Source organism: Adelges cooleyi, unplaced genomic scaffold, assembly GCF_023614345.1.
Source record: "Adelges cooleyi isolate 19-005CV unplaced genomic scaffold, UGA_ACOO_1.1 ACOO_flye_CR_arks_rails_tigmint_CR_PRNA_8, whole genome shotgun sequence".
NCBI classification, from domain to species: domain Eukaryota; kingdom Metazoa; phylum Arthropoda; class Insecta; order Hemiptera; family Adelgidae; genus Adelges; species Adelges cooleyi.
In genome coordinates, this window is record NW_026096513.1 from 5,929,495 (window position 1) to 5,946,589 (window position 17,095).

Genomic DNA, 17,095 nt, shown 5'->3' on the forward strand with positions numbered 1-17,095 from the left:
CAAAAAAACAATGTCCGTCTAATCAAATTTATGGTTAACTTGAGGGCACAATACATTTCTAGTTGTACTGAGTTATTAAAAATATGATCCCACTAAAAATACGCATATTTTAGGGACTTAATACTATTTTAGTTTATATATCTAAATAACAAGTTGTTCTAATAAAATATTTAATTGGGCCAACTATAAATTAATCGTGTCGTTACATGAACCATATTTTCAGTGGGATCAACTATATATTTTTTTTCTCTAGGAGGACGGTATTCAAATCAATGGTATAGATATATCAAATAAATGTTTTATGTGGAATACACATAATACATTAAGGAAAAAACACTTTTTTTTTTTAAATAATACTAATTTTTAATTTTCCCTTTTAAAAACATTAACAATTACTAAATTTGCAAACTTATGTGTCAAAAAAATATTCAATTGAACATAATATACATTATTTAACAAATGTTATTCAAAGTATATAGAAACAGATTTATTAAAGTATGACGCAAATGGCAATCATATTTGGAAAAAAACAGCACATAATACGATGTTTCTAAAAACACTTGATCCGGATGAATTATATCTTTGACAGTAAACAATTTTAGTTAGCTATGCATGAAAATATTGTTAAAAATAATTAATATTCCAAGTTTTTCGAACACAATTATTATTTCAAAATGTTGAAATATAATTTAACCTATAAAATAAGGTAAATAAGTTACGTTCTACAAAAAACAATGTCGGTCCAACCAAATTTATGGTAAATATGAAAGCACAATACATTTCTAGTTGTACTGAGTTATTAAAATTTGATCCCACTAAAAGTAAGCACATTTTAAGGGCTCAATAAATTTCTTGTTCATATAACTAAATAACAAGTTATTCTAATAAAATATTTATATGGGCCAACTATAAATTAATCGTGTCCCTACATAAACCATATTTTAAGTGGGATCAACTATATATATTTTCTCTCTAGGAGGACGGTATTCGAATCAATGGTATAGATATATCAAATAAATGTTTTATGTGGAATACACATAATACATTAAGGAAAAAACACTTTTTTTTTTTTAAATAATACAAATTTTTAATTTTCCCTTTTAAAAAACATTTACAATTACTAAATTTGCAAACTTATGTGTCAAAAAAATATTCAATTGAACATAATATACATTATTTAACAAATGTTATTCAAAGTATATAGAAACAGATTTATTAAAGTATGACGCAAATGGCAATAATATTTGGAAAAAAACAGCACATAATACGATGTTTCTAAAAACAATTGATCCGGATGAATTATATCTTTGACAGTAAACAATTTTAGTTAGCTATGCATGAAAATATTGTTAAAAATATTTAATATTCCAAATATTTCGAACACAATTATTATTTCAAAATGTTGAAATATAATTTAACCTATAAAATAAGGTGAATAAGTTACGTTCTACAAAAAACAATGTCCGTCTAATCAAATTTATGGTTAACTTGAGGGCACAATACATTTCTAGTTGTACTGAGTTATTAAAAATATGATCCCACTAAAAATACGCATATTTTAGGGACTTAATACTATTTTAGTTTATATATCTAAATAACAAGTTGTTCTAATAAAATATTTAATTGGGCCAACTATAAATTAATCGTGTCGTTACATGAACCATATTTTCAGTGGGATCAACTATATATTTTTTTTCTCTAGGAGGACGGTATTCAAATCAATGGTATAGATATATCAAATAAATGTTTTATGTGGAATACACATAATACATTAAGGAAAAAAACACTTTTTTTTTTAAATAATACTAATTTTTAATTTTCCCTTTTAAAAAACATTAACAATTACTAAATTTGCAAACTTATGTGTCAAAAAAATATTCAATTGAACATAATATACATTATTTAACAAATGTTATTCAAAGTATATAGAAACAGATTTATTAAAGTATGACGCAAATGGCAATCATATTTGGAAAAAAACAGCACATAATACGATGTTTCTAAAAACACTTGATCCGGATGAATTATATCTTTGACAGTAAACAATTTTAGTTAGCTATGCATGAAAATATTGTTAAAAATAATTAATATTCCAAGTTTTTCGAACACAATTATTATTTCAAAATGTTGAAATATAATTTAACCTATAAAATAAGGTAAATAAGTTACGTTCTACAAAAAACAATGTCGGTCCAACCAAATTTATGGTAAATATGAAAGCACAATACATTTCTAGTTGTACTGAGTTATTAAAATTTGATCCCACTAAAAGTAAGCACATTTTAAGGGCTCAATAAATTTCTTGTTCATATAACTAAATAACAAGTTATTCTAATAAAATATTTATATGGGCCAACTATAAATTAATCGTGTCCCTACATAAACCATATTTTAAGTGGGATCAACTATATATATTTTCTCTCTAGGAGGACGGTATTCGAATCAATGGTATAGATATATCAAATAAATGTTTTATGTGGAATACACATAATACATTAAGGAAAAAACACTTTTTTTTTTTTAAATAATACAAATTTTTAATTTTCCCTTTTAAAAAACATTTACAATTACTAAATTTGCAAACTTATGTGTCAAAAAAATATTCAATTGAACATAATATACATTATTTAACAAATGTTATTCAAAGTATATAGAAACAGATTTATTAAAGTATGACGCAAATGGCAATAATATTTGGAAAAAAAACAGCACATAATACGATGTTTCTAAAAACAATTGATCCGGATGAATTATATCTTTGACAGTAAACAATTTTAGTTAGCTATGCATGAAAATATTGTTAAAAATTATTTAATATTCCAAATATTTCGAACACAATTATTATTTCAAAATGTTGAAATATAATTTAACCTATAAAATAAGGTGAATAAGTTACGTTCTACAAAAAACAATGTCCGTCTAATCAAATTTATGGTTAACTTGAGGGCACAATACATTTCTAGTTGTACTGAGTTATTAAAAATATGATCCCACTAAAAATACGCATATTTTAGGGACTTAATACTATTTTAGTTTATATATCTAAATAACAAGTTGTTCTAATAAAATATTTAATTGGGCCAACTATAAATTAATCGTGTCGTTACATGAACCATATTTTCAGTGGGATCAACTATATATTTTTTTCTCTCTAGGAGGACGGTATTCAAATCAATGGTATAGATATATCAAATAAATGTTTTATGTGGAATACACATAATACATTAAGGAAAAAACACTTTTTTTTTTTAAATAATACTAATTTTTAATTTTCCCTTTTAAAAAACATTAACAATTACTAAATTTGCAAACTTATGTGTCAAAAAAATATTCAATTGAACATAATATACATTATTTAACAAATGTTATTCAAAGTATATAGAAACAGATTTATTAAAGTATGACGCAAATGGCAATCATATTTGGAAAAAAACAGCACATAATACGATGTTTCTAAAAACACTTGATCCGGATGAATTATATCTTTGACAGTAAACAATTTTAGTTAGCTATGCATGAAAATATTGTTAAAAATAATTAATATTCCAAGTTTTTCGAACACAATTATTATTTCAAAATGTTGAAATATAATTTAACCTATAAAATAAGGTAAATAAGTTACGTCTCTACAAAAAACAATGTCGGTCCAACCAAATTTATGGTAAATATGAAAGCACAATACATTTCTAGTTGTACTGAGTTATTAAAATTTGATCCCACTAAAAGTAAGCACATTTTAAGGGCTCAATAAATTTCTTGTTCATATAACTAAATAACAAGTTATTCTAATAAAATATTTATATGGGCCAACTATAAATTAATCGTGTCCCTACATAAACCATATTTTAAGTGGGATCAACTATATATATATTTCTCTCTAGGAGGACGGTATTCGAATCAATGGTATAGATATATCAAATAAATGTTTTATGTGGAATACACATAATACATTAAGGAAAAAAACACTTTTTTTTTTTTAAATAATACAAATTTTTAATTTTCCCTTTTAAAAAACATTTACAATTACTAAATTTGCAAACTTATGTGTCAAAAAAATATTCAATTGAACATAATATACATTATTTAACAAATGTTATTCAAAGTATATAGAAACAGATTTATTAAAGTATGACGCAAATGGCAATAATATTTGGAAAAAAACAGCACATAATACGATGTTTCTAAAAACAATTGATCCGGATGAATTATATCTTAGACAGTAAACAATTTTAGTTAGCTATGCATGAAAATATTGTTAAAAATATTTAATATTCCAAATATTTCGAACACAATTATTATTTCAAAATGTTGAAATATAATTTAACCTATAAAATAAGGTGAATAAGTTACGTTCTACAAAAAAACAATGTCCGTCTAATCAAATTTATGGTTAACTTGAGGGCACAATACATTTCTAGTTGTACTGAGTTATTAAAAATATGATCCCACTAAAAATACGCATATTTTAGGGACTTAATACTATTTTAGTTTATATATCTAAATAACAAGTTGTTCTAATAAAATATTTAATTGGGCCAACTATAAATTAATCGTGTCGTTACATGAACCATATTTTCAGTGGGATCAACTATATATTTTTTTTCTCTAGGAGGACGGTATTCAAATCAATGGTATAGATATATCAAATAAATGTTTTATGTGGAATACACATAATACATTAAGGAAAAAAAACACTTTTTTTTTTTTAAATAATACTAATTTTTAATTTTCCCTTTTAAAAAACATTAACAATTACTAAATTTGCAAACTTATGTGTCAAAAAAATATTCAATTGAACATAATATACATTATTTAACAAATGTTATTCAAAGTATATAGAAACAGATTTATTAAAGTATGACGCAAATGGCAATCATATTTGGAAAAAAACAGCACATAATACGATGTTTCTAAAAACACTTGATCCGGATGAATTATATCTTTGACAGTAAACAATTTTAGTTAGCTATGCATGAAAATATTGTTAAAAATAATTAATATTCCAAGTTTTTCGAACACAATTATTATTTCAAAATGTTGAAATATAATTTAACCTATAAAATAAGGTAAATAAGTTACGTTCTACAAAAAACAATGTCGGTCCAACCAAATTTATGGTAAATATGAAAGCACAATACATTTCTAGTTGTACTGAGTTATTAAAATTTGATCCCACTAAAAGTAAGCACATTTTAAGGGCTCAATAAATTTCTTGTTCATATAACTAAATAACAAGTTATTCTAATAAAATATTTATATGGGCCAACTATAAATTAATCGTGTCCCTACATAAACCATATTTTAAGTGGGATCAACTATATATATTTTCTCTCTAGGAGGACGGTATTCGAATCAATGGTATAGATATATCAAATAAATGTTTTATGTGGAATACACATAATACATTAAGGAAAAAACACTTTTTTTTTTTTAAATAATACAAATTTTTAATTTTCCCTTTTAAAAAACATTTACAATTACTAAATTTGCAAACTTATGTGTCAAAAAAATATTCAATTGAACATAATATACATTATTTAACAAATGTTATTAAAACTATACAATAGAAACATATTTTTTAAAATATGACGCCAAAGGCATTATTATTTGGGAAATAACAGCACATAATACCATGTTTTTACAATACACGGAAGCCTGAAATAACATTTCATTAGCAATAAACAATTTTGGTTATCGTTGCATGAAATAATTGTGGAATATTTTAAATATTCCTGATATTTTTTGAAAAAAATAAGTCAAAATGTTTAAATATATTATTTAACCTATAAATTAAGGTGATTAAGCTACCCTCTTCAAAATATTAAGTTGGTCCAACTAAAACCATGGTTACATGAGGGCACGATACGATTCTAGTTGGACTGACTTATTTAAAATGTGATCCCACTAAAAGTAAGCACATAATAGGGGCTCATCAAATTTCTTGTTCAAATAACTAAATAACAAGTTGTTCTAACAAAACATTTAATTGGGTTATCTATTAAATATATATCTATATTCAAACTATATAGAAACAGATTTTTTAAAGTATGACGCAAATGGCAATATTATTTGCTAAATAACAGTACATAATACCGTGTTTTTAAAAAACACTCGGTTAGCAACAGATTTTTAAGAAAATTGTTTGTTTGTGTTATTGACTATTGTCCCATACTAGATTATTCTAAATATGTTCTTTAGATGGGGCACTATCGCTAATCGTTGAAAATATATGCAAACTCATGTGTCAAAAAAATATTCAATTGAATATACTATTCATTATTTAACAAATGTTATTCAAACTATATAGAAACAGATTTTTTAAGTATGACGCAAAAGGCAATATTATTTGTAAAATAACAGCACATAATACCATGTTTCTAAAAAACACTTAAGTCGGATAAATCATTTCATTAGCCGTAAACAATTTTGGTTAGCTATGCATGAAAATATTGTTTAAAATATCAAATATTCAATATTTTTCGAACCCAAAAAGTCCAAATGTTAGGTAAAATATTTAACATATAAATTAAGGGGAATAAGTTATTCTTTACAAAAAACAAAGTCCAACTAAAACTATGGTTCATATGAGGGCATAATACATTTATAGTTGGACTGAATTATTATAAATTTGTTCCTACTAAAAGTACGCATACTATAGGGGTTCAACACATTTTTAGTTCAAATAACTAATTAACAAGTTGTTCTAACCAAACATTAAATTGGGTTATCTAAAAATTTATCTTGTCTGTACATTAATACAGTTCAAATTGGACCAATAATATACTTTTTCTGTAGAGGAGGGTAGTATACAAATCAATGGTGTAGATACATTAAGGATAAACCACTTTTTTTTTCTAAAAAAATTCTAAGTTTTAGTTTTCCCATTTAAAAACATCTACAATTACTAAATTTCCAAACATATATGTCAAAAAAATATTCAATTGAATATAATATACACTATTTAACAAATGTTATTCAAACTATATACAAACATATTTTTATAAATATGACGCCAAAGGCATTATTATTTGGAAAAAAACAGCACATAATACCGTGTTCTTACAAAACACGGAAACCTGAAATAACATTTCATTAGAAATAAACAATTTTGGTTATAGTTACATGAAATAATTGTGGAATATTTTAAATATTCCTGATATTTTTTGAAAAAAATAAGTCAAAATGTTTAAATATATAATTTAACTTTTAAGTTAAGGTAAATAATTTAAGTTCTACAAAAAAACAATGTCGGTCCAACCAAAATTATGGTTAGTTTGAGAACACAATACATTTATAGTTGTACTGAGTTATTAAAAATTTGAACCCAAAAAAAGTACAAATAGTATAGGGGCCGAATTCATTTCTAGTTCAAATAACTAATTAACAAAACATTTATTTCGGCCTTATAAAAGCTAATCTTGTCTTAATATAGTTTAAATTGGACCAATAATATATTTTTTCTGTGGAAGAGGGTAGTAAACATAGCAATGGTATAGATTTAAAAATATAGGTTTTATGTGGAGTACACATTATACATTACGGATAAAACACTTTTTTTTCTAAAATAATACTAATTTTTAATTTTTATTTTTAAAAAACATTTACAATTACTAAATTTGCAAACTTATGTATCAAAAAAATATTCAATTGAACATAATATACATTATTTAACAAATAGTATTCAAAGTATATAGAAACAGATTTATTAAAGTATGACGCAAATGGCAATAATATTTGGAAAAAAACAGCACATAATACGATGTTTCTAAAAACAATTGATCCGGATGAATTATATCTTTGACAGTAAACAATTTTAGTTAGCTATGCATGAAAATATTGTTAAAAATATTTAATATTCCAAATATTTCGAACACAATTATTATTTCAAAATGTTGAAATATAATTTAACCTATAAAATAAGGTGAATAAGTTACGTTCTACAAAAAACAATGTCGGTCCAATCATATTTAAGGTTAACTTGAGGGCACAATACATTTCTAGTTGTACTGAGTTATTAAAAATATGATCCCACTAAAAATACGCATATTATAGGGACTTAATACTATTTTAGTTTATATATCTAAATAACAAGTTGTTCTAATAAAATATTTAATTGGGCCAACTATAAATTAATCGTGTCGTTATATGAACCATATTTTAAGTGGGATCAACTATATATTTTTTTTCTCTAAGAGGACGGTATTAAAATCAATGGTATAGATATATCAAATAAATGTTTTATGTGGAATACACATAATACATTAAGGAAAAAACACTTTTTTTTTTTTAAATAATACTAATTTTTAATTTTCCCTTTTAAAAAACATTTACAATTACTAAATTTGCAAACTTATGTGTCAAAAAAATATTCAATTGAACATAATATACATTATTTAACAAATGTTATTCAAAGTATATAGAAACAGATTTATTAAAGTATGACGCAAATGGCAATAATATTTGGAAAAAAACAGCACATAATACGATGTTTCTAAAAACAATTGATCCGGATGAATTATATCTTAGACAGTAAACAATTTTAGTTAGCTATGCATGAAAATATTGTTAAAAATAATTAATATTCCAAGTTTTTCGAACACAATTATTATTTCAAAATGTTGAAATATAATTTAACCTATAAAATAAGGTAAATAAGTTACGTTCTACAAAAAACAATGTCGGTCCAACCAAATTTATGGTTAATATGAAAGCACAATACATTTCTATTTGTACTGAGTTATTAAAATTTGATCCCACTAAAAGTAAGCACATTTTAAGGGCTCAATAAATTTCTTGTTCATATAACTAAATAACAAGTTATTCTAATAAAATATTTATATGGGCCAACTATAAATTAATCGTGTCCCTACATGAACCATATTTTAAGTGGGATCAACTATATATATTTTCTCTCTAGGAGGACGGTATTCGAATCAATGGTATAGATATATCAAATAAATGTTTTATGTGGAATACACATAATACATTAAGGAAAAAACACTTTTTTTTTTTTAAATAATTCTAAGTTTTAATTTTCCTTTTTAAAAAACATTTACAATTACTAAATTTGCAAACTTATGTGTCAAAAAAATATTCAATTGAATATAATATACATTATATAACAAATGTTATTCAAACTATACAATAGAAACAGATTTATTAAAGTATGACGCAAATGGCAATAGTATTTGGAAAACAACAGCACATAATACAATGTTTCTAAAAACACTTGAGCCGGATGAATTATATCTTTGACAGTAAACAATTTTAGTTAGCTATGCATGAAAATATTGTTAAAAATATTTAATATTCCAAATATTTCGAACACAATTATTATTTCAAAATGTTGAAATATAATTTAACCTATAAAATAAGGTGAATAAGTTACGTTCTACAAAAAACAATGTCCGTCTAATCAAATTTATGGTTAACTTGAGGGCACAATACATTTCTAGTTGTACTGAGTTATTAAAAATATGATCCCACTAAAAATACGCATATTTTAGGGACTTAATACTATTTTAGTTTATATATCTAAATAACAAGTTGTTCAAATAAAATATTTAATTGGGCCAACTATAAATTAATCGTGTCGTTACATGAACCATATTTTCAGTGGGATCAACTATATATTTTTTTTCTCTAGGAGGACGGTATTCAAATCAATGGTATAGATATATCAAATAAATGTTTTATGTGGAATACACATAATACATTAAGGAAAAAACACTTTTTTTTTTTAAATAATACTAATTTTTAATTTTCCCTTTTAAAAAACATTTACAATTACTAAATTTGCAAACTTATGTGTCAAAAAAATATTCAATTGAACATAATATACATTATTTAACAAATGTTATTCAAAGTATATAGAAACAGATTTATTAAAGTATGACGCAAATGGCAATAATATTTGGAAAAAAACAGCACATAATACGATGTTTCTAAAAACAATTGATCCGGATGAATTATATCTTAGACAGTAAACAATTTTAGTTAGCTATGCATGAAAATATTGTTAAAAATAATTAATATTCCAAGTTTTTCGAACACAATTATTATTTCAAAATGTTGAAATATAATTTAACCTATAAAATAAGGTAAATAAGTTACGTTCTACAAAAAACAATGTCGGTCCAACCAAATTTATGGTTAATATGAAAGCACAATACATTTCTATTTGTACTGAGTTATTAAAATTTGATCCCACTAAAAGTAAGCACATTTTAAGGGCTCAATAAATTTCTTGTTCATATAACTAAATAACAAGTTATTCTAATAAAATATTTATATGGGCCAACTATAAATTAATCGTGTCCCTACATGAACCATATTTTATGTGGGATCAACTATATATATTTTCTCTCTAGGAGGACGGTATTCGAATCAATGGTATAGATATATCAAATAAATGTTTTATGTGGAATACACATAATACATTAAGGAAAAAACACTTTTTTTTTTTTAAATAATTCTAAGTTTTAATTTTCCTTTTTAAAAAACATTTACAATTACTAAATTTGCAAACTTATGTGTCAAAAAAATATTCAATTGAATATAATATACATTATATAACAAATGTTATTCAAACTATACAATAGAAACAGATTTATTAAAGTATGACGCAAATGGCAATAGTATTTGGAAAACAACAGCACATAATACCATGTTTCTAAAAACACTTGAGCCGGATGAATTATATCTTTGACAGTAAACAATTTTAGTTAGCTATGCATGAAAATATTGTTAAAAATATTTAATATTCCAAATATTTCGAACACAATTATTATTTCAAAATGTTGAAATATAATTTAACCTATAAAATAAGGTGAATAAGTTACGTTCTACAAAAAACAATGTCCGTCTAATCAAATTTATGGTTAACTTAAGGGGACAATACATTTCTAGTTGTACTGAGTTATTAAAAATATGATCCCACTAAAAATACGCATATTTTAGGGACTTAATACTATTTTAGTTTATATATCTAAATAACAAGTTGTTCTAATAAAATATTTAATTGGGCCAACTATAAATTAATCGTGTCGTTACATGAACCATATTTTCAGTGGGATCAACTATATATTTTTTTTCTCTAGGAGGACGGTATTCAAATCAATGGTATAGATATATCAAATAAATGTTTTATGTGGAATACACATAATACATTAAGGAAAAAACACTTTTTTTTTTTAAATAATACTAATTTTTAATTTTCCCTTTTAAAAAACATTAACAATTACTAAATTTGCAAACTTATGTGTCAAAAAAATATTCAATTGAACATAATATACATTATTTAACAAATGTTATTCAAAGTATATAGAAACAGATTTATTAAAGTATGACGCAAATGGCAATCATATTTGGAAAAAAACAGCACATAATACGATGTTTCTAAAAACACTTGATCCGGATGAATTATATCTTTGACAGTAAACAATTTTAGTTAGCTATGCATGAAAATATTGTTAAAAATAATTAATATTCCAAGTTTTTCGAACACAATTATTATTTCAAAATGTTGAAATATAATTTAACCTATAAAATAAGGTAAATAAGTTACGTTCTACAAAAAACACTAGAGCAGCAGAGAATTAAAATATTATTAGATTCTTTTCAAACCATGAATACAGATCTGTAAATTCAGTGTTAGAAGACATTTGCTAACTTTAAACTTTGGTACTACTATAATGATTCTAAGAGATGTTTACCTGCCTAAGTTATTCAATGGTACACGCCTGCGTGTAATTGATCTTCAGAATAGTCTTATAGAAGCTAATATTTGCACTGGTTTTGCAAATGTCAAATCAGTTTTTATTCCTCGCATACACATGATTCCATCCAATTATCCATTCGAATTCAAGAGAGTGCAAGTTATTTATATCTTTATCATGATTATAATATTTATGATAAGTTAAACATATAATTTTTGTGATAATCTTTTATTTTATTCATTGTTTATAAGCTTTCATATAAATTATTATTTTTATACTATTATTTTGAAGTCAGTCTTATTACGTTTTAAGAAAAAAAACAGACCTGTAAGGGCTCGGAGACAAAATTTGAATACAGAGATAGATATTTTTTATTTATATTTTTCAATGGTTTTATATGTTGGACGTTATATATGTTTAAGGCTCTATTACAAACGTTATTTTGGTTGATTTACACTTAAAAAGACATTGCTTTTACAGTGAGTTACCCCCAAAAAGAGTGTTGCAAAACATAGTTGGACAACAAATATATAGACACTGTGAATTACGTCGCACTGGTTGCCTTTATATATTTCCTTAAAATTAGACGGGAGGGAGGGGTTCGACATACCCATCAGCACGATGACGTAACAGTGGTGGAGGGTGCGTAAAACAACATAAATTAATTTGGCTTCGTGTGATGATGGTTATCTAATCACAATATTTCTCCGAAAAACGCCGGGTAATTTGGCTAGTATTCGATATATCTTTATAATTGATTTGCATACCATCCTCCTACACAGAAAAAATATAACGCTGTTGGTTGATTTGTGTGGTTGGACACAGCTTAACCTCAGGTTCTTCGTGGCAGCTGAGGTGTCCACTGCACTACACCATGTCTCTTAAACAGAAAATTACTCAACGTTTTTACTCGTGTTTTGACATTACAGCCTGATCTCCATTGCATTATAGTACAGAGTGATTTTTTTATCACGAGCCACTCAACATCTTATAGGGCTTACAAACAAATTACAAATTTTTTTTTAATATTGTTTTTATATAATGTGATCTCAATTTTCACAATTTTTTTTTGTTTTTACCCCCCTCCCAACTTAGTTTTTTTGATAACAACTTTTGAAACTTAAATGGTAACGTATATATTTTATTAACTTTTAAAAGATTTTTAATTTCTTATTAAACCCTATGAAATATTGAATCTGGGAATTATAATATTTTATTGTCATTTGCAAAAGTATATGTATATGTTTACTTTTCGTATTTTTTATTGGCACAGGTTAATCCATTTAACATTTGTATATCTTACATAGACATGTTTAAAAAAAATTATGATTTTGTATTATATCTTTTTTTACAAGTTACAGATATATATAGACCTATCTTCAGACTAATTTTCAGCTCTTTAGTTTTAAACCAAAACAATTTGACATGCCTTATAAATGTTCTATAAAAATTGCGCTTCGATCCGACCGTTTTTCACTAAGATCTAGTGAGTTAAAGTTCGAAGTCTAAAAACCGGCAATTTATTTTCGACGATGTTAATTTTTGGGGGCGAAGGAGTCGATTTTTCTTTTTATGGTACACCAAAGTACCAATAATCACAAACTATTTCGGATATGTAGAGATGATACTCGAGTAAATCGATCCAAAGGGGAAAAAATGTGACCCCTCTTTTTAGGTATTAGGTTTATTTTTCACAGTTTTTCTTAAACAAAAGGATAGCAACAGATTTTTAAGAAAATTGTTTGTTTTTGTTATTGACTATTGTTCCATTCTAGAGTATTCTAAATATGTTCTTTAGATGGGGCACTACCGATAATCGTTGAAAATATATGCATATATTTTACACATAACTAAACAGTTTTAAAATGTGGTAAGTACATAAAAAATAACAGTTAGGGATTGCGTTTACTATAAATGCCATACAACGCAAATAACAACGTTCTTAAGTATCTGTTGCTTAAAGCGAAGTTCACGGTTCAATAGTTACAAACTTAGTTAAATATTCTAAATCCAAGTTTATTGTTCGAATATTTAAAATGTTTTCAAAAACCATGATTTTGTTTTTTTGCGTGGCATTGTATTTTTCGAAATGTCAAGGTGCTCGTCCTAATCAAAATCAACTTGTAAGAATAACGAGTACTGATTAATTATTAATAATAAAATACCTAAGATTGTTGCTTAACAGTGTACAAAATGTAATGTATAGTTTAGAAAAATACTTTAATGTTTAAACAACTTCCATTTTCGCACCGAAGAGTTTTTTAAGTAATATTTTCACTTATAACCAATTTTTGATAACAATATCAAAAAAACGTTAACTAATATGAAATTTATGTTATTATGCTGAAAAAATTTGCAAGTCATTTTATATGTCTGTTAGTTACGCATTTTTAATTTCGTTAAAGAAGGATCAATTTAACTTACAAATTGTATTATACAATTGAATGAGTAATTTTTATTCTTATAACAACAGGAAGCAATAACAAGAATAGTCAATGCGCATGGCGAGCCGGATGGCCTGAGTTACGATGGGCTATTAGAAGTAGTTTCCCAAGTAAAAACGGAAACAGACGCAAATGAAAATTACTTCAATCGTGATGCTGTAGAAGCGAGATTTGAAAGTAATGAATAATATGATAATTTTCAACATATATGTTGAGTAAAATGTACATATCTATTAAAAAGACATTTTAATAATCAAGTCTATCATTTGTAAAACTGTACATTGTAGTCATAAATTACGAACACATTAAATAACTGTCAATGATGAAACCATTTTTGGTGCATACAAAAATATTAGCAAAACATGAGATACATAATCAGATTTTAAAAAAAGACAATACAGTAGGGTGGGGCATAGTGGGGCCGAGGAGGACAGAGGTTGAGAGGAATTATTACAACTGAATATGATAAAATTACTCTCGAATAAATGCTTCGATGCGAATCAGTAGTTAGTATTTTCAAATCAGTAAAATTCAAACCAAGCATAGTATAAACCAGCATAGTAAAAAAAAAGTGAGGTGTTGTGGTTACAAATAGCATCAAAGTGTTTATTTGAAAGTGATTTTATGACGTTTATCAATAAAGCTTCCTGTAGACCCGTGACCTCTCCGTCCCCGCTATGCTTTGATTACATTATTCCTCGACGCTACTGTACTAGTCCTCTCGGATTAAATTACTTTCAAACAAACGCTTTGATGCTAATTTATAAACACTACAGTTCATTTTAACTCTTTTTTACTATGCTTGTTTATACTGTGCTTGGTTTAGACTTTACTGATTTAAAGATACTAACTACTGATTCGCATCGAAGTGTTTATTTGAAAGTGATTTTAATACTTTTAGTTGTAATAATTCCTGTAAGCCTGTGACTTCCCGTCAAAATCATTGTGGCCCAAATAACACATAATTAAACCCTTGTTAAATTTTTTTGGAATGGTAGGTGATTCATGTTTCAACCGTTTGTACTCCATAACTTAAATTATAATCGCTTATTCTCAATAAAAATAATATTTATGTATTATGTGCTTTCATTAGAGTAATCGCACACTAACTCTTTATACTTCATAGATTAAACTATTTCATAGCTCTAATATACTTCTATTTTACTAGCTTGACAATGTACAAAACGAAACCAAACCTTTACAGAGATCCTCAAATTGTATATTTATTTCTTGTATTGTTCTAAAGAAAAATTTAGTATCAAACATTGAAATTAAAAGTAAATCTTAAACTGTGTTGGAAAAAACAATAAATTATACTAACATATATTACTTATTAGTAAGAACTAATTAATGTGAGGTGCGATGTTTATAAATTAGCATCAATGCGTTTATTTGAAAGTGGTTTTATCCTAGAGGACAAGTACAAACTTTAAAACTCGTATGGTTCGTTTGTTAAAATTTAAACTGTTAAGAAGTAAACTTTTCCAATTTACCGCCCCCTCCCCCCAACTAGATAAAATTTTTAATTTACAGAGTTGCTATAATATTAAAAATAAAATGTTGTAACACAATAATACACTCAAATCCTTTGCTATTAAACTTGCCGTATATCATTTTTTAAAAATATATACACAATTGTATTCTTTCAGACACCTATTTTACGAAAGAAGAAGTTGTATTTTACACCCGAATGATTCTAGGTGACAATGAATCGGCGGTAAATATAAAACTAAATTTACTATACTACAGTTTAAAGGTTGGTTAGATTATGTTTATTTGAAGTATTCAAACTTTCAATTATTCTATGCAAAATTGATTTTATTTATTCTTATAAGTATAATAAGTGTATAAAATGTATGATAAATACATTTCTTAGATTATTGCTGTTATATATGCAAAATGTAAATTAATGTCTTAGAAAATTAATCCTATATTGTTAACGTTCTTATTATTTTGCAAAAAATGTTTTATTTGTAAATGGTAATGCACATTTTAATGTCTATTCTTATTCTAATAACAATAGGGGTATGTAAGAGCTTTATACGATGCCAATCCATATGGGAATGAAGTAAAGTTTCTTCAACTAGGTCTTCTCGTTCAATCAGCAGCACAAAATAGGCATAGGGATGTATCCCCTAATACAATTGACATATTGAAAGCGGAATTGTTAAGTAATACACAATAAAAAAATATTCAATAAATATGTTGAGAAAAATGTTCAAAAACTAGACATTTTAATAATAAAGTCTATCATTAATTGCACGACTATAAATTATATACTTTTTTATCAAAATGAAATGTATCATGTAATTTTACATTATTATTCTTCAATTACGAAAATTTGAAAAAATAATCTTCTGTTAGTGGAAAACATATTTTTCTCAATATATTTGTCGTTGAATTGGCCTGGTTCGTTTGATTAAAAAATGTATAATACTTTGTACTTTCAGGACTCATGTTTGTTTTTTGGACAAAAGATTATATGATTCGCCAGATTAGTGAACATTTATCTTTTTAATTATATTATTAACTATAATTAAATTAATGCATGTGTGTACTATGTAGTATGTCACATACAAAAATGTAGTCTTGATTGATTAATAAACCATTTTGCTCCTACATTTTGTTAGTATTTATTTTATTACTTCCTTTAACTCAACTGGATAATATTGAAGTTATAGACTTTTTGGTGTCTAAAACCCAAGATTCTTCAACAAAAATAGTCGAATTAGTTCTAAATTTGTATGGACTGTTATAAAGATAAAGTACTAACGATAAACATGAACAAACCAAAAAATTATCAATAAGCTATTCCACCAGAAGAGTTGGCGACTTTTTCTATATTTATATTTTTCGTGCGAAGGTTTTGATTTTAAGAACTAGAAGTTAGACTGTAGAAAGATCTACGATAACGGGGCTATCAATAATTTAAAA

At 25.5% G+C, this 17,095-nt stretch overlaps 1 protein-coding gene across 2 annotated transcripts; it reads left to right on the forward strand.

Annotated features, from left to right (window-relative positions):
* Nucleotides 1-13,673: 13,673 nt before the first annotated feature.
* On the forward strand, nt 13,674-16,769 carry LOC126845607 (uncharacterized). Of its 2 annotated transcripts, none has more exons than XM_050584360.1 (5): nt 13,674-13,840; nt 14,191-14,338; nt 15,811-15,878; nt 16,185-16,332; nt 16,612-16,769. In XM_050584360.1, the coding sequence occupies exons 1-5, from the start codon at nt 13,754-13,756 to the stop codon at nt 16,677-16,679; spliced, it is 519 nt and encodes a 172-aa protein (XP_050440317.1). In that variant the 5' UTR covers nt 13,674-13,753; the 3' UTR covers nt 16,680-16,769. The 2 variants fall into 2 exon arrangements, with proteins under 2 accessions (XP_050440317.1, XP_050440318.1); XM_050584361.1 differs by having other exon boundaries at nt 16,185-16,327.
* Nucleotides 16,770-17,095: the final 326 nt, after the last annotated feature.

Bases quoted from the DNA above. Each gene is read 5' to 3' on its own strand.
- LOC126845607 (XM_050584360.1), top strand. From the start codon at position 13,754: ATGTTTTCAAAAACCATGATTTTGTTTTTTTGCGTGGCATTGTATTTT. The intron at 14,339-15,810 runs GTAATGAATAAT...GTATTCTTTCAG, and splicing joins TGTAGAAGCGAGATTTGAAA to ACACCTATTTTACGAAAGAA. The intron at 16,333-16,611 runs GTAATACACAAT...TTGTACTTTCAG, and splicing joins ATTGAAAGCGGAATTGTTAA to GACTCATGTTTGTTTTTTGG.